At 45.1% G+C, this 27,825-nt stretch overlaps 1 protein-coding gene across 2 annotated transcripts; it reads left to right on the forward strand.

The window, feature by feature from the left end:
- The first annotated feature begins 101 nt into the window (after positions 1-101).
- LOC110497665 (ras association domain-containing protein 8) lies at positions 102-27,586 on the forward strand. 2 transcript variants are annotated; one of them, XM_021573943.3, is made up of 6 exons: positions 102-445; positions 18,050-18,261; positions 21,760-22,595; positions 23,122-23,319; positions 23,598-23,788; positions 25,990-27,586. In XM_021573943.3, the coding sequence occupies exons 2-5, from the start codon at positions 18,159-18,161 to the stop codon at positions 23,769-23,771; spliced, it is 1,311 nt and encodes a 436-aa protein (XP_021429618.3). In that variant the 5' UTR covers positions 102-445; positions 18,050-18,158; the 3' UTR covers positions 23,772-23,788; positions 25,990-27,586. The 2 variants fall into 2 exon arrangements, with proteins under 2 accessions (XP_021429618.3, XP_021429609.3); XM_021573934.3 differs by having other exon boundaries at positions 23,598-23,748.
- Positions 27,587-27,825: the final 239 nt, after the last annotated feature.

A 27,825-nucleotide genomic window follows, 5' to 3' on the forward strand; every position in this document is an offset into this window, starting at 1 on the left:
TGGCTCCTTCTCAAGAAGGCTACCCGACCACTTTCATGAACCCCACTCCTCTAGGTGAGTACCCCTCTTCTACGAAGTGTATTGCAGCTTTAAAAGGGTCCATAATGCCTTGCGGTGTCACAGTTCCGATGAAATGTATTTACAAGCAAAAGTAATGAAATGGGGAGAGGCAATTTTCCGCAGCATATTGGTCAACCTGCAATGGCTATAGCAGGGACAGTGCATCGTTAAACTTTCAGCCAAGGATATCACAACGCTGCTAATTTTCTCATGATGCAGTTCTCTCTTTGCTGTGGACCGTGTCACGTTGTCGCAGTTCGTACAAGTGATATATAGGCTTGCGCCGATTCCATTCCTCTACAGAATCTATTTTTCCTAAACTTCAGTCCCGATAGAGACGACTGAGGGGGACTTCTGTTGGTGTTTCGGCACCTACAACACGAAGGTAAGAGATTACGTTTGTATTTTCCCCGCTAATGTTAAAGTATTACCTTTATACTGTGTTTCTAAAGTAACTACCCTTCACAACATTATCCCAGGTGTAATAACACGGGGCAGGGATAACGGAAACATTATTATCAGGTTGCATAGTGGAACATGTGTGCCCCTTGCAATGTCGCGGTTTCTTTCTTGCCGTAAATAACATCGCACTTTCAAAACAATAGTACAGCATTCAGGGCAATTTCCCAGACTTGTTTACTCTGTGGCCCATATATAGGCTACATTCATGCAGTGGCTCTCTATCTGATAATATACTATAGCCCATACGTTTATATGTTTCTAAACATTGAATAATGGTTGATAATGTATACATTCCTCCAATTACTAATTTCCTATGAATGTACATACCCCATTTCCCATTCACAATTCAGCTTTTAACACTATTTGATGTAGGCTACCTACAGGGCTATTTATGGGGACTATGATTATATTTCCAGTTACCCACTTTAGAGACTAACTGTAGAGTAGGCCAATACAATATTTTGGGGGGATATGATGTATTAGAGCAGTAGTTGTGCTCCCTGTGTATTGACACTTTCATCAGTTACAATCAGCCGTGTTGGCCAGTAGTTAATGTATATCAGTAACTGAGTTTTGTGTGCTTTGGGCTGCCTACTGTACACCACTGTCTGTTTGATCATAAAATATTAAAGAAACAGGCCTACTACATAAAACCTGTTTCATTTTTCTACGATTAAGAAGCTGTAGTATCTTCATTAATCCCACAGCTGTGCTAAAGCATGTGTTCAATTACTGCTCTAATGAACTGATGAGACTGCCAGAACATGGACTAAAATAAACCCATGTCTTGATCATGCACAAACCAACCCTCCAAACCCTTAACCAGAGCAGAGGCCAGGAGACCGGGTCTGTTGCCCCAATCAGTGGTGCTGCTATGGCCCTGCTCCCGGCATCAGGCTGGCACTTCAAAGCTGGTCATGGCAGGAGAACAAAGGCGCTATTATTTCTGCTGACTAAACGTGCCGTCCAGGTGTTCAGGATCCTGCCAGTGTTGACCTCCCAACTAGGGGAGGGGAGGCGAGGCGAGGTCCACTCTGGAGTCTAATATAACATCCAGCCAGCCTGATGTTAGGGAGGGAGAGGTGAGAGGAGTGTGTGGCTCCAGAAGTTCCTAATGGAAAGCTTTACAGGAGTTGGGGTTATAACCGTGGCAATGGCGTGACTGGGGCTGGTTTTAATCCCTGGTGAGGGATGGACGTCTCAAACTCCCTCTCCTTGGAGATCTTTGGATTAAGGGGATGGAGGGGATGGGGGGGTAGCCTGAATTCTGAACAAGTGTTTGGCTGGAAGGGTGAGCTCGAGCCAGCCTTAGTTTTTGGCCCTTCCAGCATAATTCAGGTGGCCTTCTATAACTACAGGACCTTTTCTGGCCAAACTTCGGGCCAATTACCTTGTAATTACCTTAACTCAACTTTTTGTATTTTCTTAACTGTCTAGACATATTTATTTTATAGTCATTTCAAACTTGCACAAATACAAATGTTTTCCACTTTGATTCTAGTATAACGTACATACAGAGACCCCACCCACACAAGCAGAACATGTATTTTCGTTCTGAATAGCAACTTTAATCTGTTATTTATTTGTAACTAACTTTATTAAAGGCGGTAGGTAGTAGGTAGGTAGTAGTCAACCTAATGCCATTTTGGACCTGGTCTGACCTGAGAGGATGCTGCTGCTGGCAGTGTGGAGCAGGGAGAACCAACCAACCACAAGACATTCATTCCTCTTTCTTGTTTTGGTATTTATGTGGAAATGGGAGTGGGGCTCCTGTTTATAAAAAGCAAAAATGCTTGTTTTATGTAATTCAATAATAAGATTTACCCAAAGATTTAGCCTATTTAGCTTAGTTTTTAATCATAGATTGTAATAGTCCTAATTCCTTCCTCCCAATATAAACATAGTCTGCCCACAAAATCACCCACAAAAATAGCCTGGCACTCTGTAGACTATATAACCGATGTAGTCCTTTAGCTGTGAGTAGAATCTATTGTGTATTCATGTTAAACACAGCCCTGAGGGCTGTGAACAGAACCAACCTTATTTCCACGTCATGGCCCATTGCATTCTCACCAGCCAGGAATGCACACTCTGGATGTTATCAGTCTCCACGCTGCAGGATCAAGGCCCATCTCTGGAGGGAGATCGCCTGCCGGTGCTCTGCTGGCTCCACAGTTGTCATTTATTTTTTAAATTTCACCTGTATTTAACCAGGTAGGCTAGTTGAGAACAAGTTCTTATTTACAACTGTGACCTGGCCAAGATAAAGCAAAGCAGTGCGACACAAACAACAACATTGGGGGGGGGGGGGGGGGGGGGCATATAATACAAGTCTGTCTGGATGCCTGGTACTGGCATGGATATGTAGTGGAATTCCTTCCTATAGAAAAGATAACTTCACACATGATATTAACTCTGTATATTTATTGTGCTGATGTTTGTGGTCAGAATCTCCTCCCAATAGCCCCCACCCCAAAGCTCCTCTATGCACTACTTCCTCAGTCTTGCATACCAGGCTGTTTTGCATTGTGGTATATAGGGCTGAGGCCCTAGTACGACCAACTACCCAGATCTGTTGTGTGTATGAGACATGAGAGTAAGGCCAGGGCAGCACTTGATGGCTAACTGGGGAGATTTAAAGGCATAGTTTCTCAGCCTACTCCAAAACATGCACGCACGCACGCACACACACACACACAAAAGAGTCCCCACCACCACCACCACAATAAAACAGAATCTGTCTCTTGCTATGGCTGGAAAACGGGGATCCATTTCACAAGAGGCCTAGTCTGGTACCAATTACACTAGAGTGTATACATTTCTAGTAATTACAACGTAGCCGTGCAACAGGAAATTCTATTTCAATTAAAGTTCAATAATGGAAATAGTTTGTAAGCACCAGAACCCCTTATTGCACTACACTCTGTAAAAAATAACTCATTATGGATTGTGGGGGGATGGGCTCTGTTTTACTTTTTGTAATCAGGATAGTGTTGAAGTAAATGTTTATTTTGTTTTTATATATCGCTACCTCTGGTGTATCTCTGCTCTCATACCTTCAATAGCCTTCAACCTCTCCCCTTTGCCAACAAGTAGGGATGCACGATATATCGGTGAACATATCGGAATCGGACGATATTAGCTAAAAATACCAACATTGGTATCAGCCAATGTCTAGTTTAACGCCGATGTTAAAAACTGATGTCAAAGCTACTGTGCATACCTATATAATGTAGGTAGGTACATGACGTAATGACGCAACGTAAAATGTTGTGCTATACTTGCAACACAACGTTCCTAACCTTGCCCACAATATCTGCTATGTGGATCGAGCAATCAACAAGTCAAGCAGTCATTTGAAAGAGTAAGACAATTTCAGTGAGACAACTCAAAGGTGAAATCCATTAAAGCCAAGATAATGGAATTCATTGCCCTTGACAAACAACCATTCTCTGTCGTGGGTGATGTTGGCTTTCGCCGACTGGTCGAGCACCGGTACACACTACAAAGTGCACTATTTTTTAGATGTTGTCCTACCGGAGTTACACAGTAATAGCGTCACTACTATTATCTTCACGGCATACATACTACGGAATGCCATTTGGGTCTTTGCATGTCAAGAAAGATACAGTAGCACTGTCAAAGCTGTACAAGTCTGCAAACAAGCAAACACCGGCCACGAACGATGTGTTTACATTTACAATATGCGTTGTTAATAACGCATCATTTGTTTGACCTCAACTAAAAGCTAGCTTTAGCTTGGTACCTAGCTAGCACCAATACAACCAGTCTGAAAACAATGACCAGTAGAAACTGCAGTCATTTTCATTATTCTTAGCAATGATTTAGGAATCCTTGTGAGTAAGTATTAGCTAGGTTGCCACTTGTTGTTCGCCTATTGAAATTGAACTTTAGTCCATGAAAATAAATAGCTAGCCAGCTACTTAACCATGTTGCCCAAAGCTAACGTTATAAGCAGCTAGCTAGCTTCATCTGGCTAGTGAGGCTCGACCTGACTGGGTTATGTGTTGTGAAGCTAGCCACAATAAGGATTAGGCACAATAGTGGAATTTGCAGTTTGCATTCAAAAGAAAAGTATGCCATTGACAGTGATGCAAATTAATAGAAATAGTAGAATTATGCCATACTTTTATTTTGAATGCTAACCACAAAGTCCACTATTGTGGCTAATCCTTATTGTGGCCAGCTTCACATAGATGGGTCCAACCACCATTAATCAAATAAGAACGGTTTTATAAATTAGGGATATTTTAGATGACACCTACCCATATAGTTAGCTAGCTAACTATAGCTACTGAAACAGATTGTAAATTTGCTACGTTTTTTGGGGGAAGAACATTGTTTACATCCATGAGCTAGCTAGCTTTTTGTATGACCAGCACTGTAGGTGTGCGAGACAACTTTACCAGCGTCATAGCATACGTCTTCATGAATCGTTGTGACATATGAAACACGAGTGATGGTGTAATCAATGTGTAATAACTACGTAAAAAAATGTATGAATGCTCTTAACATATTATGTGACGTGCAGTCATATTCAGGTCCTGATTGGTCAACAAGCCTATTTGACATGTCAAATAGTGTCATTTAACACTCAAAGACCCAAACGGCGTTCCATAGAAATCCTGGTTGAGAATGAAACGACTGAACAAATGAACAACGAAACAGAACAGCAAGTAAGTGAAATAAATTGTTTTTGATGATGTTTTACTGGTAATGGGGGCATACATAAATGCCAACAAAATTACGTTTTGGTCCGTGTGGTGTGTGAGTAACCTTTATTTAACTATGCAAGTCAGTTAAAAACAAATTCTTATTTACAATGACGGCCCGGACGACGCTGGGCCAATTTTGCGCCACCCCATGGTACTCCCAATCACGGCCGGATGTGATACAGCCTGGATTCGAACCAGGGACTGTAGTGACGCCTCTTGCACTGAGATGCAGTGCTTTAGACCGCTGCGTCCGTGTGTGTGTTAACTATTTAGCCGACTCTTTTCTCTGTATACATCAATGATGCTGCTGGAGATTCTCTGATCCACCTCTACGCAGACGACACCATTCTGTATACTTCTGGCCCTTCTTTGGACTCTGTGTTAACTAACCTCCAGACAAGCTTCAATGCCATACAACTCTCTTTCCGTGGCCTCCAACTGCTCTTAAATGCAAGTAAAACTAAATGCATGCTCTTCAACCGATCGCTGCCCACACCTGCCTGCCCCCCGTCCAGCATCACTACTCTGGACGGTTCTGACGTAGAATATGTGGACAACTACAAATACCTAGGTGTCTGGTTAGACTGTAAACTCTCCTTCCAGACTCACATTAAGCATCTCCAATCCAAAATTAAATCTAGAATAGTCTTCCTATTTCGTAACAAAGCATCCTTCACTCATGCTGCCAAACATACCCTCGTAAAACTGACTATCCTACCGATCCTTGACTGTCATCTACAAAATAGCCTCATATATTACCCACCACTGCGACCTGTATGCTCTCGTTGGCTGGCCCTCGCTTCATATTCGTCACCAAACCCACTGGCTTCAGGTCATCTATAAGTCTTTGCTAGGTAGAGCCCCGCCAGCTCACTGGTCACCATAGCACACGCTCCAGCAGTTATATTTCACTGGTCACCCCCAAAGCCAATTCTTCTTTCGGCCGCCTTTCCTTCCTGTTCTCTCCTGCCAATGACTGGAACGAACTGCAAATATCACTGAAGCTGGAGACCCATATCTCCCTAAGTATCTTTAAGCATCAGCTGTCAGAGCAGCTCACAGATCACTGCACCTGTACATAGCCCATCTGTAAATAGCTCATCCAACTACCTCATCCCCATACTGTTATTTAATTTATTTATTTTGCTCCTTTGAACCCCAGTATCTCTACTTGCACACTCATCTTCTGCACATCTATCACTCCAGTGTTTAATTGCTATATTATAATTATTTCTCCACTATGGCCTATTTATTGCCTTTACCTCCCTTATCCTACCTCATTTGCACACACTGTATATAGACCTTTTCTATTGTATTATTGACTGTATGTTTATTTATTCCATGTGTAACTCTGTGGTTGTTTGTGTCGCACTGCTTTGCTTTATCTTGGCCAGGTCGCAGTTTAAATGAGAACTTGTTCTCAACCTGCCTACCTTGTTATATAAAGGTGAAATAAAATAAAAATAAATACAAATGTAATTGCTAGAATGCTTAAAAAGCCGCAAAAATGTTTAATATCGGTTATCGGCATCGTTTTTTTGGCAAGGAAAATACCAGATATCGGCCAAAAATGTAATATCGGTGCATCACTACCAATAAGTGATTATATTGTTCCCCCCATAGTGAACAATGGCCTGTAAAGTCCAAGGGGAACATAGGGGGTGTCACGACCGTCATATGAATAATTGTACCAAGGCGCAGCGTGACTTCCAAAACTACAAAGACATAACGATCGTGAAATTCGTAGCGCACATAGGCACTCACACAAAACAATATCCCACATCGCAGGTGGGACAAAGGACACACTAAGTATGATCCCCAATTAGAGGTAACGATCATCAGCTGCCTCCAATTGGGAACCACACACACACCAACATAGAAATATAATACCTAGTAGAAACCCCCCTAGTCACACCCTGACCTAAAACACCATAGAGAACCCCCCTCCCCCCCCCCCTCCCCCACGTAGCACCCGCTCAGACTGCGGATCCAGCCATGAAGCCGGGCTGAATGCCGTGCCCGGACTGGGCACCAGCGCAGAGGAAGGCGCTGGTGGCCTGGTGCGTGGAGCCGGCACAGCTTGCACCAGACTGATGACACGCTCTTCAGGGCGAGTGCGAGGAGCTGGCACAGGACGTACCGGGCTGGGAAGGTGCACTGGAGGCTTGGTGCGTGGAGCCGGCGCAGGACGTACCGGGCTGGACCTGGTGCGGGGAGCCGGCACAGGACGTCCCGGGCTGGGGAGGTGCACTGGAGGCTTGGTGCGTGGAGCCGGCACAGGACGTACCGGGCTGGGAAGGCGCACTGGAGGCTTGGTGCGTGGAGCCGGCACAGGACGTCCCGGGCTGGGAAGGCGCACTGGAGGCTTGGTGCGTGGAGCCGGCGCAGGACTTACCGGGCTGAGAAGGCACACTGGAGGCCTGGTGCGTGGAGCCGGCACAGGTTGCACCGGACTGATGACACGCTCTTCAGGGCGAGTGCGCTGCAGAATGCACTTAACCAACAGCTCTCTCCGATCTCCCTCCCCCAATTGCTCCATCGACTCTCAGACGGTCTCTGGCTCTCTTCTCGGCTCAGCCGACCGCCCCTTGTGCTGGCGACGCCGGGGTCCAAGGCCACAAACAGCCCAAGGGCAACCCCAAGATTTTTTTGTGGCCTTGGACCCCGGCGTCGCCGCTGTCCTCCCAATCGACTCCCACCAAGGAAGGGTCTCGCATCCACCCAGTATTTCCTCCCATGTCCAACTCTCCTTTACCTCCTGGGCACGCTGCTTGATCCTGTAATGGTGGGATATTCTGTCACGACTGTCATATGAAGAATTGGACCAAGGCGCAGCGTGAGTAGAGTTCCATATTTTAATGATAGTGAGACTTCCAAAACAACAAAGACATAACAAGCGTGAAATATGTACTGCAAGTTCATTAATTCTTTGTTGTTTTGAAGTTTCACTGCAATAAATATGTGGAACTCTACTCACACTGCACCTTGGTCCACTTATTTATTTGATGGACATGACAGGGGGCAATCAAATAAAAACAGATGTTATTTGTCACTTGCTGAATACAACACCTTACTGTGAAATGCTTACTTACAAGCCCTTAACCAACAATATAGTTCTAAGAAAAATAAGAGTTAAGAAAGAGTTTACTAAATAAACTAAAGTAAAGTAAATAAAAGAGCAACAATAAAATAACAATAACGAGTAGCGAGTAGCAGCAGTGTAAATAAAAGGGGGCGGGTTGGTCTATGCAAATAGTCCAGGTAGCCATTTGATTAGCTGTTCAGCAATCTTATGGCTTTGGACCTAGACATGGTGCTCTGGTCGGTACCATGTGTGGTAGCAGAGAGAACAGCCTATGACTAGGGTGGATGGTGTCTTTGCCAATTTTTCTTCCTCTGACACCGCCTGGTATAGAGGCCCTGGATGTCAGGAAGCTACGTTGCAGTGATGTATTGGGCCGTACGCACTACCCTCTGTAGCGCCTTGCAGCCGGAGGCCGAGCCGTTACCATACCAGGCGATGATGCAATCAGGATGCTCTCGTGGTGAAGAACTTTGAGGATCTGAGGACCAAATATTTTCAGTCTCCTGAGGGGGAATAGGAGTTGTCATGCCCTCTTCACAACTGTCTTGGTGTGTTTGGACCATGATAGTTTGTTGGTGATGTGGGCATCAAGGATCTTGAAGCTCTCAACCTGCTCCACTACAGCCCTGTTAATGAGAATGGGTGTGTGCTCAGCCCTCCTTTTCCTGTAGTCCATGATCATCTTCTTTGTCTTGATCACATTGAGGGAGAAGATGTTGTCCTTGCACCACACTGCCAGGTCTCCAACCTCCTATGAATAGGCTCTCTCATCGTTTTCGGTGATCAGGCCTACCACCATTGTGTCATCGGCAAACTTAATGATGGTGTTGGAGTCGTGCTTGGCCACACAGTCATGGGTAAACAGCGAGTACAGGAGGGGACTAAGCACACACCCCTGAGGGGCCCTAGTGTTGAGGATCAGCATGGGCGACCCATCAAGAAGTCCAGGATCCAGTGTTTAGTCCCAGGGTCCTTATCTTAGGGATGAGCTTTGAGGGCACTATGGTGTTGAACGCTGAGCTGTAGTCAATGAATAGCATTCTCACGTAGGTGTTCCTTTTGTCCAGCTGGGAAAGGGCAGTGTGGAGATTGCGTCAGCTGTGGATCTGCTGGTCCAGTATGCAAATTGGAGTGGGTCTAGGGTTTCTGGGATGATGGTGTTGATGTGAGCCATGACCAGCCTTTCCTAGCACTTCATGGCTACAGACGTGAGTACTACGGGTCGGTAGTCATTAAGGAAGGTTACCTTTATGTTCTTGGGCACAGGGACCATGGGGGTCTGCTTGAAACATGTAGGTATTACAGACTAGGTCAGGGAGAGGTTGAAAATGTCAGTGAAGACACTTAGCTAGTTGGTCAGCGCATGCTTTGAGTACACGTCCTGGTAATCTGTCTGGTCCTGCGGCCTTGTGATTTTTGACTTGTTTAAAGGTCTTACTCACATCGGCTACGGAGAACGTGATCACACACAGTGTTGCTTGCCTCGAAGCGCGCATTGAAATCATTTAGCTCATCTGGTAGGCTCATGTCACTGGGCAGCTCGTGTCTGTGCTTCGCTTCGTAGTCTGTAATAGTTTTCAAGCCCTGCCACATCCAACGAGCGTCGTGGCCGGTGTAGTAGGATTCAAGCTTAGTCCTATATTGTCGCTTTGAATGTTTGATGGTTTGTTGGAGGGCATAGCGGGATTTCTTATAAGCGTCCGGGTTAGAGTCCCGCTCCTTGAAAGCGGCAGCTCTAACCTTTAGCTCAGTGTGGATGTTGCCTCTGGTTGGGGTATGCATGCATGCATGTGTGTATGGTCACTGTGGGACGACGACATTGGTTCACTTATTGATGAAGCCGGTGACTGATGACTCCTCAATGGAAACGGATGAATCCCGGAACATATTCCAGTCTGTGCTAGCAAAACAATCCTGTAGGTTAGCATCTGACCACTTCCGTATTGAGCAAGTCACTGTTACTTCCTGCTTTAGTTTTTGCTTGTAAGCAGGAATCAGAAGGATAGGGAAGGGAGCTTTGTATGCGTCTCTGTGTGTGGAGTAAAGGTGATCTAAAGTTTTTTTCCCTCTGGTTACACATGCTGGTAGAAATTAGGTAAAACGGATTTAACTGTCCCTGCATTAACCTGTTGCGACGAGCAATCCCGTATCCGGGAGCGTAATTATAGCCTCAAGCTCATTACCATAACGCAACGTTAACTATTCATGAAAATCGCAAATGAAATGAAATAAATATATTGGCTCACAAGCTTAGCCTTTTGTTAACAACACAGTCATCTCAGATTTTCAAAAAATGCTTTTCAACCATAGCTACACAAGCATTTGTGTAAGAGTATTGATAGCTAGCATAGCATTAAGCCTAGCATTCAGCAGGCAACATTTTCACAAAAACAAGAAAAGCATTCAAATAAAATCATTTACCTTTGAAGAACTTCGGATGTTTTCAATGAGGAGACTCTCAGTTAGATAGCAAATGTTCAGTTTTTCCCAAAATATTATTTTGTGTAGGAGAAATCGCTCCGTTTTGTTCATCACGTTTGGCTAAGAAAAACCCCAGAAAATTCAGTCATTACAACGCAAACTTTTTTCCAAATTAACTCCATAATATCGACAGAAACATGGCAAATGTTGTTTAGAATCAATCCTCAAGGTGTTTTTCACATATCTATTCGATGATAAATCACTCGTGGCAGTTTGGTTTCTCCTCTTGTTCAAAATGGAAAAATGCACGCACCTGGAGATTACGCAATAGTTTCGACAGAGGACACCGAGCGGACACCTGGTAAATGTAGTCTCTTATGGTCAACTTTCCAATGATATGCCTACAAATACGTCACAATGCTGCAAACACCTTGGGGAAACAACAGAAAGTGTAGGCTCATTCCTTGCGCATTCACAGCCATATAAGGAGACATTGGAACACAGCGCATTCAAAATCTGGCTCACTTCCTGTATGAAATTTCATCTTGGTTTCGCCTGTAGCATCAGTTCTGTGGCACTCACAGACAATATCTTTGCAGTTTTGGAAACGTCAGAGTGTTTTCTTTCCAAAGCTGTCAATTATATGCATAGTCGAGCATCTTTTCGTGACAAAATATCTTGTTTAAAACGGGAATGTTTTTCATCCAAAAATGAAATACTGCCCCCAGAGGTTCAAGAGGTTAAAGACCCCGGCCAATAGGAACGACGCCTCTGGATGAGTATTTTCTTGTTTGCTTAAGGCCTTATACAGCTCATTGAGTGTGGTCCAGCATCGGTTTGTGGTGGTAAATAGACAGCTACGAAAAATATAGATGAAAACTCTTGGTAAATAGTGTGGTCTACAGCTTATCATTAGATAATTTACCTCAAGCGAGCAAAACCTTGAGACTTCCTTAATATTATATTTCGCACACCAGCTGTTATTGACAAATAACAGTAGTAAATCCTTCACGTCCGACTCGTTAAATAAATAATCTTTGCCCAGTTCGAGGTGAATAATTGCTGTTCTGATATCCAGAAGCTATTTTCGGTCATAAGAGACAGTTGCAGAAACATTATGTACAAAATAAGTTACAAGAAATGCGAAAAAAAACACAAAATAGCACAATTGTTTTGGAGCCCGTAAAACGGCAGCCATCTCCTCTGGCGCCATTGACATCTATCATGGAAAAATCAGGCGTGGAACAAGACTGTTTTTTTTTCTAGAGGACATTTGTCCTTAAAACAGCTCAGTGGTTCCCCAAGGGGTTTCTCCCAATTCCCAGAGTCAAGTTGTGCCTGATTCTTTGTGTTAGCCCCATAAAGAAAATCCATTTGTTTCTCCTCAAACGGCCATTTGTTCTTCATGTAAATGCATCATATTCATACCAGTCTACTGCAGGACAGTTCAGCAGGAATACATCATAGTTGTAGGCCTAAATTAAGTAAATAATATGATAATTTCTTCCATGACATGTCTTGCGTCAGGTGCTGTCACTCCTCCATGCTGCTTGTCCTTCAATTTACAGGGAATCAGTGCAGACAGAGTATTTGCACTATGAGGCCAGCTCCTAGCCTGGTAAAGTGATAGCAGTGCGTGGCCCGTCCCCCTGTATGTGTGAGGACCCAAAGGAACATATGGTGACTTTCACCAGTATGAGTCAGTGAAAGTCCTGGCCTTGGTGCCAACTCTCTGTACTCCTGCAGCCCCGGGACCTTTGGGCTGACAACAGCAGGAACAGCCATAGCAGAAACCTGGGTCTCAGCCGACACACTGCCCACAGTACCCTGTACTCACACACCTCACTGGGCAGACAGGAAGCCAGCCCAGAGACCATCAGCCTGAACTCTGAAGCTGTGCCACATTGAGACAAATGACAAAAAAATCACCTCGTGTCATCTGTGACTTGGGCTGTTTTGGGTTTTACGTTACAGCAATAAAGCATCTATTTTTTTTGCTGTTCTTGGAGCTGAAATGGAATGTGTTGGTATGTAGTGTCTCACGGAATGCTCCTTGGCTCAGAGTTGTGATCAGCTCTACAGGATCAGGCCATGGGCATGCCTGCAGGCTGGCAGGGAAAGGGGCAGAGTTGGCAGAGAGATGGACCTGTGCCCTGTGTGCCACTGGCTTGGCACCAACCCCTATGTTGTCCTATATCATTGTCAGTTATATACATAATGTAGTGGACTTGCTGGAAAATGGTCAATACAGGACAAAGATTGAATCCAACTACACCGACTCTGAGGCTCGTCGGATGTGGCAGGGCTTGAAAACTATTACGGACTACAAAGGTAAACCAGCCGCGAGCTGCCCAGTGACGCAAGCCTAACAGATGTGCTAAATGACTTTTATGTTTGCTTTGAGGCAAGCAACACTGAAGCAAGCATGAGAACATCTGCTGTTCCGGGCGACTGGATTACCAGGAGTACCACGTGTACTCAAAGCATGCGTGAACCAACTGGCAAGTGTCTTCACTGACATTTTCAACTCTCCCTGATCTATTCTGTAATACCTACATGTTTCAAACAGACCACCATAGTCCTTGTGCCCAAGATAGTAAAGATAACCTGCCTAAATTATTACCGCCCCGTAGCACTCACATCTGTAGCCATGAAGTGCTTTGAAAGGCTGGTTTTGGCTCACATCAACACCATCATGCCGGAAACCCTAAACCCACTCCAATTCACATACCATCCCAACAGATCCACAGAGGACGCAATCTCAATCGCACTCCACACTGCCCTTTCCCACCTGGGCATAAGGAACACCTACATGAGAATGCTGACCATTGACTACAGCTCAGCGTTCAACACGATAGTACCCACAAAGCTCATCACTCAGCTAAGGACCCTGGGACTAAACACATCCATCTGCAACTGGATCCTGGACTGTCTGATGGGACACTCCCAGGTGGTAAGGGTAGGCAACAACACATCTGCCACGTGGATCCTCAACACTGGGACACCTCAGTAGTGCGTGCTTAGTCACCTCCTGTACTCCCTTTTCACCCACGACTGCATGGCCAAGCACGACTCCCAACACCATCATTAAGTTAGCTGATGACACAACAGTGGTAGGCCTGATCACTGACAATGATGAGACAGCCTATAGGGAGGCGGTCAAAGACCTGGCAGTGTGGTGCCAGGACAACAACCTCTCCCTCAATGTGAACAAGACAAAGAGCTGATCGTAGACTATAGGAAAAGGAGGGCCGAACAAGTCCCTATTAACATACATGGGGCAGAAGTGGAGGGGGTCGAGAGTTTCAAGTTTCTCGGTGTCCACATCACCAACCAACGATCATGGTCCAAACACACCAAGACAGTTGTGAAGAGGGCATGACAACACCTTTCCCCCCTCAGGAGACTGAAAAGATTTGGCATGGTCCCGGGTCCCCAGATCCTCAAAAAGTTCTACAGCTGCACCATCGAGAGCATCCTGACCGGTTGCATCACCGCCTGGTATGGCAACTGCTCGGCGTCTGACTGTAAGGCACTACAGAGGGTAGTGCGTACGGCCCAGTACATCACTGGGGCCAAGCTTCCTGACATCCAGGAACTATGCGCTAAGCATGTCAGAGGAAGGCCCAAAACATTGTCAGAGACTCCAGCCATAGTCATAGGCTGTTCTCTCTGCTACCGTATGGCAAGCGGTACCAGAGCGCCAAGTCTAGGACCAAAAGGCTCCTTAACAGCTTCTACCCCCAAGCCATAAGACTTCTGAACAATTAATAAATGGCCACCTGGACTGTTTACATTGACGACCCCCCCCCCCCCCCCCCCCCCTTGTTTTTACACTGCTGCTACTTGCTGTTTATTATCTATGAATAGTCACTTTACAAATTACCTCGACTAACCTGTACCCCCGCACATTGACTCGGTACCAGTACCCCCTGTATATAGCTTCGTTATTGTTATGTAATTTTCTTGTGTCACTTTTTGATAAGACATTTTTTACTTTAGTTTATTTTGTAAATATTTTATTAACTCTATTTCTCGAACTGCATTGTAAGTAAGCATTTCACGGATAGGTCTACACTGTTTGTGTTTGGCACATGTGACAAATATCATTTTATTTTTATTTGCTGTTTGTGTTTACTGAATGCTAAGCTTATATGGATAATATGTCATATTGTAATACCTGCCAACATGTGTTACAACATGGTATTAAGGCGCATTAGTACCCTCACATAACCACAGGCTGTTTTCCTGGGGGGGGGGGGGGGGTTGTACAATTATAAAACCAAACTGGTTCTGTCTTATAAATCAAATCAAATGTATTTATATAGCCCTTCTTACATCAGCTGATATATCAAAGTGCTGTACAGAAACCCAGCCTAAAACCCCAAACAGCAAGCAATGCAGGTGTAAAAGCACGTTGGCTAGGAAAAACTCCTTAGAAAGGCCAAAACCTAGGAAGAAACCTAGAGCGGAACCAGTGTCAGCGCCGTGTGTATAGGTGGCAGGGAAGTCAGGCGCAGGAGAGTCAAAATGGAGTGTAAATGGAGTCTTTTAATAAATGTCCACAGAACATGCTCCATAACACTAAAAAGTACAGACATGAAAAAACATGGGTACGAGGACCCGTCGCGCACCAATACAACAAATAAACACTGACAATAAAACAATCTCTGACAAAGACATGAGGGGAAACAGAGGGTTAAATACACAACAGGTAATGAATGGGATTGAAAACAGGTGTGTGTGAAGACAAGACAAAACCAATGGAAAATGAAAAATGGATCAATGATGGCTAGAAGACCGGTGACGTCGAACGCCGAGCACCGCCCGAACAAGGAGAGGCAACGACTTCGGTAGAAGTCGTGACAACCAGGCTATGAGGGGTGGCCAGTCCTCTTCTGGCTGTGCCGGGTGGAGATTATAACAGAACATGGCCAAGATGTTCAAATGTTCATAAATGACCAGCATGGTCAAGTAATAGTAATCACGTTGAACAGGTCAGGGTTACATAGCCGCAGGCAGAACAGTTGAAACTGGAGCAGCAGCATGGCCAGGTTGACCCAGTTTCATGTCAGTTTCATGTTAACCCCCGACGCGTACACACACACACACAGTATTCCAGTGTCCATTCATGCCCCTTTGTCCTTTTCACTCCCCTGGAAAAAAAGGTTCAACAAAATGGTGACAGAGTAATGGGTCAGTGCAGAAAAATCTCCCAGGGTCCTATTTGTGTGTGACTCGCAGCCTGTATCCTTCCATCCCTCTATCTGCAGTCTGCTGCCATTTAAGGGCAATCTGGATGAAGAACAAAAGCACTTTCTAACCAGCTGTAAACACACCAGGAAGAGAGATCATGAGCCAGGCCAGACAAAGGTGAAACACACACACACACACAGGGTTTGTTTGCAGCCCTCATTTGCCTGGTCCTAAAATGATAAATTGTTATTTCAAAGCCCCTAGTTCTATTTAGCTGAACTGATTTTATCTCGCAATGCTGTTTAGTGTTCCGGACCCACTGTGTTTAGCAAAGCACCATGGGAGAGGCAGTGTGTGAGTGCGTGTGTCTGACCGTGTGTGTGCATGCGTGTCTAAGGCACAGCAGCCAGCCGAGGCTGTGCTAGATGACATTAAGAACATGGAGAGGAAACGTGGGGGGTGGAGGAGGGTGGGGGAGATGTGGAGGGGTGTTAAGTGACCAGCAGAGGGATAGAGCTCTGTGCTCAACTGCACTGTGAAGGTCAGCCTTCTAGGGAGCATCGCAGCTCTGGACACAGGCCATTATCTACTCTCTTCATATTCTCTCTCCTTGAAGAGGACTGCGATGAGGGTGGGGGAGATGTGGAGGGGGGTTAAGTGACCAGCAGAGGGATAGAGCTCTGTGCTCAACTGCACTGTGAAGGTCAGCCTTCTAGGGAGCATCGCAGCTCTGGACACTGGCCATCCATCTACTCTCTCTTCATAGACTCTCTCCTTGAAGAGGACTGCGATGGAGCGGAGCTGGGTTTTCCTTTGAAAAGTCCCTAATTTAATCTGATTTCGCAAGTTCATATTGACTTTTCTTCCATGGTCCATTGTGTGGCAGGAAGGAATGTGCCAGACTGCATGGACCAAGGACACTGGCCATGTTTTGTTTTCTACTCAGAGTCTACTACAGTCACAAAAGCAGTCTTGTTAATTTTGTCTTGAATGAACTTGACTGGGAAGGGATTGGGGTTCAAATGAATGTGAGACAAATATGCATTTCTGATAAAGCTGGTAGTCTTCAGTCTATGTCCTAAATTCTTCAGTGTTTACCACATACTTCATTGGATTACTACAGTGAAGCTATTTTGAATCTCTTACAGTGAACAACACACAAAGCATTATGTAGAGAACCAACTAAAGTTTCGGCCATATGTTCCTCATCAAATCGAGCCAGAAGCACAAACATACACTTCACTTTTCCTTTTCAACACATCGTGTGCATCTTTTCCCTGTTCCCTTGGTGGTCATTCTCTCTCAAGAGGACTCTTAAGTATTTTCTGTGTGTATACATTTGCACAATAAAACGTCTCACTTATCGTAGGATCTCTTTGAAAAGTTGGCACATCTGCGGCAAAATATGAGATCCTCGACTCCGAGACATCAAAAGAAAGTAATTGTTCCCTTCATCCTCCTCATCCTCTCCCTCCTTTGTTGCAGTCTCTCTTCCTGCCCCCTCTCCATTTCACTCACTTTTCCTGCACGCCCCCTCTCTATCTCACTGACGCAATCTTCCTACTCTCTCCTCACTGTTGTTTCCTCACAATTCTCCACAAAATAACAGGAACTTGGCTCAGAGCATCAGTACTGGCAGGCTCTTCCTGTCTAACCCCCCTAAAGACATGTACCTATTCACAGAGACAGGATGAAAACAACAATGTCATGTCCAGCTGGTCCCAGAATGCCTGGCTGGGAGGTTTGACGGTTCTGTCATTCACCAACTGTTTGAGCCATCCTCCTTTCCCTCAACAGCCCCTAAAAATAGTGGCACACATTTTCAGGCTGGTATTGTTTTCAGGTCATGATGAATGAGCCTATCTCCTCACAGACTATACTGACAACAACTTCTACATGTACAAAATAAATAGTTTTACACAATTCAAAAGATCCTCACTTGCAACATTTCAACTAGAAACTTATTTCAAACAGTTGGTCCAGTTTTTTCCAGTTCTGGGCAGAGAATCCAAATAACCAAAACAATGTCATCTTAAAAGTGCTTTCTGACCAGGTCCTTCCTGTTTTGCTCCGTGTTCTCCCTCCTCAGTGAGGTGGTGGCCAGCTGGAGCTTCCAGGAATGATGGGGCCAACCCACCGCAGCAGGCCCCCTCGCTGCACCTGACCTGGGTCACCTGACCTGAGTCACCTGACCCAGAATGGAGCTCAAGGTTTGGGTGGACGGGGTCCAGAGGGTCGTATGCGGGGTCACCGAGGTAACCACCTGCCAGGAAGTGGTCATCGCTCTGGCCCAGGCCATAGGTGAGCTCTGACCTATGACTCTTGACCAAGGCTTCAGGATGTTTGTTTTATGTGTGTTTGAAGTATAAAAAGTATTGGCATTTAAGCCTGAAGTAGGCCTATACTTTGTTTTATGAATGTGCTTTGCCCTTCCTTAAGGATTGTATTGACATAGGGAGTAGTAGAATGATCATGTAATGCACCTCTATTTTAACCTATTTACCAGTGAGGCTTTGGTTACGTAGGCTACTGTCTTTGTCACCAAGCCAAAGTTGATTAACTGCGTACAATGCGGACTAGTGTGGACAGTGAAGAAGATATACAGATTCTCAGTAATGTGTTGCTTGTTTATGAAATGGTGATTAATTAAAACTCCAATTTTAATCAGGAGCCGTGTTAAAATTAGGCTTGCTGCAGAAAATGTAATAGCCTGTCGCTAATTTAAAATAGGCATAATGAAATGAATAAATATGTGTTCCTCTCCTCCTGCCTACACCTCAACCTCTTGGTGCTGTAGTGAGAGATAGAGGATCTTAGTCAGAGGCTTTATTTGGATCAGATTCCCCCTCCTCTATCCATCCATCCCCCTCTCTCTCAGTGAGAGAAGAGGAATGGAGCAGCCTGTATTGACATCACTTCCCACTATGTGGGGCAGGCGGGAGGAGGGAAAGTCTGACTCATCCTTCCATCGCTCGCCAGGAAGGGGAAAAGCAGAACCACTTATAAGCAGCCCCCTCTCCTCCTCTCCCCTGCCTCTCCTACTTGTTTTCCCTCTTATTATTATTATTATTATTATTTTTTTTTTTTATGTTACCCCTTTTTCTCCCTAATTTCATGGTATCCAATTGTTTAGTAGCTACTATCTTGTCTCACCGCTACAACTCCCGTACGGGCTCGGGAGAGACAAAGGTTGAAAGTCATGCGTCCCCCGATACACAACCCAACCAAGCCGCACTGCTTCTTAACACAGCGCCATCCAACCCGGAAGCCAGCCGCACCAATGTGTCAGAGGAAACACCGTGCACCTGGCAACCTTGGTTAGCGCACACTGTGCCTGGCCTGCCACAGGAGTCGCTGGTGTGCGATGAGACAAGGATTTCCCTACCGACCAAACCCTCCCTAACCCGGACAACGCTAGGCCAATTGTGCGTCGCCCCACGGACCTCCCGGTCGCGAACCCAGTGTCTCTGGTGGCACAACTGGCGCTGCAGTACAGCGCCCTTAACCACTGCGCCACCCGGGAGGCCCTTTCTTTTTTTAAACAAGCTGTAAAACCATATTTCTCTTTCATGAGATACAGTTGTATGGATCATCACTTGTATGGTAAAATCACCATAGAACCGCTTATAATATGGGATACTGCTTCTTACGCTCCCAAGTGACCTTTATTGTTTTTCAATTTGCGACTGTTTTGCACATGGTGATTTAAATTTATTTAACCAGGCAAGTCAGTTAAGAACAAATTCTTATTTACAATGGCGGCCTACACCGGCCAAATCCTAACCAGGACGACGCTGGGCCAATTGTGCGCCGCCCTATGGGACTCCCGATCATGGCCGGTTGTGATACAGCCCGAGACCAAACCAGGGTCTGTAGTGACGCCTCTACCACTATGATGCAGTGCCTTAGACTGCTGCGCCACTCGCCACTCGAGAATGATCATCAATTTAATACTGAGATCCACTGATCCTAAACCTCTGTATATTCTGGGTTTAAAGAAGGGTCCTATGCACAGTACTAATGTCTAATGACAAGATTAATGTTAGGTTTATTGGGTTTCTCTCTAGTTGGGACCAGCATTGAGCTTTTGGCAAGAGACTGTGTATATCAGGGGGTTGCCTCTGTGTCTTTGGCCTTGTTACGTGTGTGAAAATGGGAAAATTCAATTCAATTCCACTGAAGTGTCATATGACCTAAAACAAGGTTATTAATCTCTGCATAGATTGACGTTCAATTATTCAAGACTCATATACATTCCAAGGGGATGGATGCACTGATACTTATCCTACTGATGATCCACATTAAATATGATTATCAAAAGAGCTATTATTCATCTCAATGGATTTGTTAGTTAGTCAAAGTACATACAGTTGAAGTCGGAAGTTTACATACACTTAGATTGGAGTCATTAAAACTTGTTTTTCAACCACTCCACAAATTTCTTGTTAAACAAACTATAGTTTTGGCAAGTTGTTTAAGACATTTACTTTGTGCATGACACAAGTAATTTTTCCAACAATTGTTTAGACAGATTATTTCAGTTATAATTCACTGTATCACAATTCCAGTGGGTCAGAAGTTTACATACACTAAGTTGACTGTGCTTTTAAACAGCTTGGAAAACACCATCCCAACCGTGAAGCACAGGGGTGGCAGCATCATGTTGTGGGGGTGCTTTTCTGCAGGAGGGACTGGTGCACTTCACAAAAAAATGGCATCATGAGGACGGAAAATTATGTGGATATATTGAAGCAACATCTCAAGACATCAGTCAGCAAGTTAAAGCTTGGTCGCAAATGTGTCTTCCAAATGGACAATGACCCCTAGCATACTTCCAAAGTTGTGGCAAAATGGCTTATGGACAACAAGGTGGTGAAGTGGCCATCACAAAGCCCTGCCCTAAATCCTATAGAAAATGTGTGGGCAGAATTGAAAAAGTGTGTGCGAGCAAGAAGGCCTACAAACCTGACTCAGTTACACCAGCTCTGTCAGTGTAACAGCTGTTGGAAGGAGTGGAGGACCAAGGTGCAGCGTGGTACCTGTTCATCTTTATTTTAACTGACTGAACACTGAATACAAAAATAACAAAAGGAAAACCCGAAACAGTTCAGCAAGGTGAAACAAACACTAAACAGAAATACAACTACCCACAACGAAAAGTGGAAAAACAGGCTACCTAAATATGATTCCCAATCAGAGACAACGATAGACAGCTGTCCCTGATTGAGAACCATACCCGGCCGAAACATAGAAATACAAAAACCTAGACATACAAACATAGAATGCCCACCCAAATCACACCCTGACCAAACAACAATAGAAACATACAAAGCAAATCTACGGTCAGGGCGTGACAGTCAGGAGGAATGGGACAAAATTCACCCAATTTAGTGTGGGAAGCTTGTGGAAGGCTACCCGAAACGTTTGACCCAAGTTAAACAATTTAAAGGCAATGCTACCAAATACTAATTGAGTGTATGTAAACTTCTGACCCACTGGGAATGTGATGAAAGAAATAAAAGCTGAAATAAATCATTCTCTCTACTATTTGTCATTTCACATTCTTAAAATAAAGTGGTGATCCTAACTGACCTAAGACAGGGAATTTTTACTAGGATTAAATGTCAGAAAAACTTAGTTTAAATGTATTTGGCTAAGGTGTATGTAAACTTCCAACTTCAACTATAGGCTGACATTCACAAAAAGAAGACATTCACAAAAACATTCACAAAAAGAAGACATTCACAAAAACATTCACAAAAAGAAGACATCTGAACTTGTCTTATCTGTTTTTTCAAGGCCGCACTGGGCGCTATACCCTGGTGGAGCAATGGCGAGACACAGAGCGCCACTTGGCCCCCCACGAGAGCCCAGTGGCCTCCATCAACACCTGGGGTCAGTATGCCGGTGATGTCCAGCTGATCCTGCACCGCACAGGCCCCTCCCTGACTGAACGCCCCCCTTCCGAGGGGCCCCCGCTTCGAGGCCCGGAACGCGGTCTCCACCGGCAGAGCCTCCCCCCACTTGCCAAGCTCCGCCACCCCAGTGAGCGCTCCCTCCGCCGCCGTGAGCCGCGCCGGAAGTCCCTCACCTTCTCCGGGAGGCCCCGGGGCCTCCGGGACATCCTGAGTGGAGGCCGGGCTTGGGAGGAGAGGGAGGCCGAGGCCAAACGACGTCTCCTACTCCAGGGGAACGGTGGGAACCAGAACCACCACCACCATGTAGCAGCCGAAGCGGTAGCCCCAGGGAGGGCAGTGTCCCCCGGCATGTGGGCCTGCCGCATGGATGACTTGGTCAGACTGGTGGGGCTCCAGAGAGAGACTTTGGGTGTGCTGGAGAACAGGCTGGAGGCCTATGAGGCTGAGCTGCAGACCTGGGGTGGGGGTGGGGGAGGGGGAGAAGGAGAAGGAGGGGGAGAGGAGGCAAGAGGAGCGGGAGGGCTGGTGGAGGAGATAGTGAGGCTGGAGAGACGACTGAGGAAGAACGAGGTGGAGATGGAGGAGGAGGAGTTCTGGGCCAGCGAGCTGCAGATTGAGCTGGAGAGCGAGAGGCAGCTAGAGGACAAGCTTGAGGAGCTAACGGGACGTCTGCAGGGCGCTAAAATCAACCTGGGGGACAGGATGGTTCTGGTACAGGTGGGTGGGGCACACCTCGGATTTATGACTCATGGGCATTAGTTAGATATGTACAAGTGGCCTGGACACTATTATTGGTCACCTAAATTGTACAAAACTGCACTTGCACTGTTCCACTTTTGTACTAATGTATAGTTCTTTAATGATATCGTAGATGATGTGCTCCTGATGGTGTTTAATGTCCATTTTTATGTGGTGAAGCCAAAGACACATTTCCACATTGCGTGGACAATAAACTTTTTGTCATTGTAATTCTAATTCAAAATCTTACGATTTCTGTTGAATATGACATTGTTATAACCCCTTAACATTAAAGGTGTACAGGCACCTTGCATCACCATTTTAAAGAGAGACAATGCCTGTTCTCTCTCTGAATGTCTCTCTATTCATTTCTATGCACTTCCATCTGTATTTAAGCCTGACTGCCTACAAAACAGATGTTGTGGCTAGGGTGCTGGGAAGCATATCTTCTTCTAACCACCTCTTACTCCTATTGGTCTCAAACTAAAACCTGTCTTTGTGTCAGGGTGTGGAAGCGGGTCTCGAGGAGGAGCGTCTGCGGTGGGAAAGACAGGAGACTCAGAGGGTGAGCGAGGTGGAGGCCAGGGCGCAGTTGCTTAGGGCCCGCACGGAACTCAAGACACAGGACAGACAAGCCGTCCAGCTAGAGAGCAGCTGCAGAGCCGTGGACAGGTCCCTGAGCCAGAGTAGCAAGAGAATGCAGGTCAGACACATGCATTGACATGCACGCACACACACGCACACACACAAAACACTGATGCATGACCGTACACATAAACAAATGCACATAGAGACACATATACCGTGTTGAATGAACATACTGGTGGGACACACACACCATGAGCAGATTGTTGGGGCATAACATGTAGCCCACCCACGCACCAGGAACAGATTACCAGTCAGTATGGCTGCAGATTATGGAAGTACAGATGGCAAAAAATATAGATTTATATCTTTGGTCAATCTGTATCTCCACTCCAGGACATGCAGCATGAGCTGGAGCAGCTGACCAAGGAGCTGAGACAGGTCAACCTGCAGCAGTTCATCCAGCAGACTGGCACCAAGGTCACCGTGCTGCCAGCCGAGCCCAGTGAGGATGAGGAGGAGACTACCCACACCGGACAGGGCACAGGTCATTTACTTCAAATGAGCTAGATGCGTCGATCCTCTGTGTGGGTGCAGCCTCTTGCATTGCTCTGATCTGCAATATCTTTGGTTTTCACTACTGCTCGTGGTCATGTCATATGGCTGAGTCTCAGTTTATTCACCTTATTCATTGTAAGGCATAATAATCACATATTATGTGATTCACTGCTGATGAATAAACACAACCAATAACAAGCCTGTCCACACTGAACAAAGACAGGCAACTTCATGACATTGGCTATATCACTACCACTGTGCAGAAGGTGTATGTATATACATGCCATTTCCCTCGTCGGGTGACATATCTGTGGAGCAAAAAATACTGTAAACCTGCTGCCATCACGCAAATTAAATCATGCTGATTCATTTAATGACAATTTTTGCACAGATCTGGGATATTTTGCATGACGAAAATGGAACCTTTTCATTCTGCTCTTCACTGCTCTGTCTGCCAGGTCACTTAGTCAGTCCCACTAAGGTTTTTCTACAGCAGTTATCCTTTTCTATGTGACGTCCCTCTGCCTGCTGAGAGAGGATTACTCGGCTATAGAGAGCAAGAGCGCGAGCGAGCATGCATTTGTTTCGCCCCCTCCAGTGGAACTTATGGTCTCCATGCCAACGGCTGCTAGCCGCCACCTCATCTCTCCCTCTCTCCCTCCGTCATCATATCCCTCCATCACTCTCTCCTTCCATCTCATGCTCAGCCGTTTTTGTGATGGACTCAGTGGACTGTATCTTGACTGCCAAGAGGCTAGGCTGGCCTGGCAGAGAGAACAGAGTTAGACAGAGAGCTAAGAACACTGTGAACACTGAGGCTTGTTAAAAGGCTTTGGGAGAGAACAAACTATTCAAGAGTCACCAGGTGGTCTTGGAAAACCTTTAAAGACCTTTGTATAAGACTTGAATTTGAAACGAGTTCTGAAGGTGTGTGTTAGTGCCTAATCAAATTGAATCAAATGTTATTTGTCATGTGCTGAATACAACAGTTGTAGACCTTACCGTGAAATGCTTACTTACAAGCCCTTATCCAGTTTTAAGAAAATAGAGTTAATAAATATTTACTATATACACTAAAGTAAAAAAATATATATAAAGATAACTGACACAATGAAATAACAATAATGAGGCTATGTACAGGGGGTACAGGTTAGTCGAGGTAATTTGTACATGTAGGTAGAGGTAAAGTGACTAATAATAATTAGTGAGTAGCAACAGTGTAAAAACAAACGGGGGGGTGTCAATGTAAATAGTCCGGGTGGCCATTTGAATAATTGTTCAGCAGTCTCATGGCCTGGGGCTAGAAGCTGTAAAGGAGCCTTTTGGACCTAGACTTGTCTCTCCGGTACTGCTCGCATGTGGTAGCAGAGAGAACAGTCTATGACTTGAGTGACTGGAGTCTTTGACAATTTTTTGGGCCTTCCTCTGACACCGCCTAGTATATAGGTCCTGGATGGCAGGAAGCTTGGCCCCAGTGATGTACTGGGCTGTACACCAGCAGAGGTGGCAGGTAGCCTAGTGGTTATAGCGTTGGGCCAGTAACCGAAAGGTTGCTAGATCGAGTCCCCGAGCTGACAAGGTAAAAGTCTGTCGTTCTGTCCCTGAACAAGGCAGTTAACCCACTGTTCCCCTGGTAATAAAATAAGCACTACCCTCTGTAGCGCCTTACATTTGGATGCCCAGCAGCAACCATACCAGGCGGTGATGCAACCGGTCAGGATGCTCTCGATGGTGCAGCCATGTTAGAGACTGTAAAAAGACTGTGGTTTTATGCACTAAACCAGACCTTTTTAAAATATCCTCTATATCAACCCAGACAGCAGTACACCATTAAATCCCCCCTCACCCAATTGTTTTTCCAGATCACTTTTCCAAATATGTTTTTATAACTGTATATTACCATGTGCTTATCATTACTTATCATTACCTCATGTGAATTTATATTAGTAGTCATGCTAATGGTTTTCAATTTTGTAAAGCTATTCGTTTAATGTTCATGTCCTTCTAATAACCTAGCATGACATGTGTGTTGAATCAGTTAGAGCCCTCCATGTTTGGCCATTGAATCAACTGCTATGGCTGGTGTCCTGCATGGTTCAATGCTGACACCCTGTGGTCAGACCTAGTAATGCATGGAGGAACTCACATTTAAATCTGAGAAGTAGATTTGAAGGTAACAAATATCTAAAGCAAAATAAAGTAACAAATGATCTCTTTCTCTATCTTTCAGACTTGGTTCCTCTGTCCAGTTCCCTGAAGCGTCCAGTCTCCTCGATGCCCGGTCACCTTCGGGTCCTGCAAAGCCCGCTGACATCTGGCTTGAACCCAGAAGGGATCTACGTGTAAGAGGACACAGAGGGGGATATCTATGTTCCATGCCAGCTGGCCCCCTCACTACCAACCTAAAGGTAGCCTGCTTGGTAGTCTGGTCCCAAAACGGTTGTCTTTAGCCAACTCCTTTCCTATTCACTCCTAGTCAGGAGTTGGTTATATACAGATCTGGGATAAGACTAGCTCAAGGATGTAATAGCATGATACTTCAGTAACACTCTCCTGTCATGGATAAAGGACCTACACTTACACAGAGGATATGGCTAGAGGCCATTGTGTACAAGCACTCCTAGTCTCCCACATGGGACAACACATGATGATTGCTCCAACGATGAAGGGAAGACTATGGGTAACCTACCTGACTGCAGGATGGGGCACTTAGCTTGGATGAACAGTGTAGAAAACATCAGGAACACCTGCTCTTTCCATGACATAGACTGATCAGGTGAATCCAGGTGAAAGCTATGACCCCTTATTGATGTCACTTGTTAAATCCACTTCAATTAGTGTAGATGAAGGGGAGGAGACGGGTTAAAGAAGGATTTTTAATCCTTGAGACAATTGAGACATGGATTGTGTATGTGTCCCATTCACAGGGTGAATGGGCAAGATAAAAGATGTAAGTGCCTTTGAACGGAACGGTCTACAGTAGTAGGTGCCAGGCGCACCGGTTTGGGCATGTCAGGAACTGCAATGTTGCTGGGTTTTTCACGCTGAACAGTTTCCAGTCTGTATCAAGAATCGTCCACAACCCAAATGACATCCAGCCAACTTGACACAACTATGGGAAGCATTGGAGTCAACATGGGCCACATCTTGTAGAGTCCAGGCCCTGACGAATTTAGGCTGTTCTGAGGGCAAAAGGGGTGCAACTCAATGTTAGTAAGGTGTTCCTAATGTTTGGTACACTCGATGTAGTTGAAATAGACAATATAGCAACAGACATAAGAACCATGTGTCATAGCCCAAATGGTTGCCTATCTTTGGAAACCTTGTGACTAAAAGTGATGCGTAATTATCATCATCATCGCCATTATCATCATCATTATCATCATCATTATCATCACCGTTTTCATCCCTTTAAAGTGCAATTACTTTATTTTTCATTTAAATGAATTAAGCTGTAATGTAGCTACATTTGGACTGCATTGAGTCATGGATGAGATGTCGATACGGTGGCCCTATGGGGCAAAGTAGCTTTTCATGGATTTCTGTTTCTGAAGCATTTACACTGTGTATTTATCACATCAAACTTTGACCCTCAGCTCACATCAACCAACATGCAGACTGTTTCTGCTCTGTTCTGATTTTCATTATACACTAGGTACAGTACAACATACAACCAGTGGTTCAAGGTTTTATTACTGAAGAAAGGATAGATGGTAACCTATGTGTCCATAAGTGTTAATATGTCAATTATTGTCAATAAATTGATATGTCATATGCGATATGTCAATTATTGTCAATGCATATTTCATATACAGTGCCTTCGGAAAGTATTCAGACTCCTTTACTTTTTCCACATTTTGTTACGTTACAGCCTTTTTCTAAATGGATGAAATAAAACCTTTTCCTCAGCAATCTACACACAACACCCCATGATGACAAAGCAAAAACAGGTTTGACCCTTTGCTATGAGACTCAAAATTGCTCTCAGGTGCATCCTGTTCCTATTGATCATCCATGAGATGTTTCTACAACTTCATTATAGTCCACCTGTGGTAAATTCAATTGA

The sequence above is a fragment of the Oncorhynchus mykiss genome, chromosome 2, assembly GCF_057628025.1.
Source record: "Oncorhynchus mykiss isolate SJ-2025 chromosome 2, ASM5762802v1, whole genome shotgun sequence".
NCBI lineage: Eukaryota > Metazoa > Chordata > Actinopteri > Salmoniformes > Salmonidae > Oncorhynchus > Oncorhynchus mykiss.

What these genes read in the sequence shown, in the direction of transcription:
- LOC110497665 (XM_021573934.3), top strand. Translation starts at nt 18,159, where the DNA reads ATGGAGCTCAAGGTTTGGGTGGACGGGGTCCAGAGGGTCGTATGCGGG. An exon ending in ACAGGATGGTTCTGGTACAG is followed by an intron (nt 22,596 to 23,121) that starts GTGGGTGGGGCA and finishes TCTTTGTGTCAG; the next exon opens with GGTGTGGAAGCGGGTCTCGA. An exon ending in AGAGTAGCAAGAGAATGCAG is followed by an intron (nt 23,320 to 23,597) that starts GTCAGACACATG and finishes TCTCCACTCCAG; the next exon opens with GACATGCAGCATGAGCTGGA.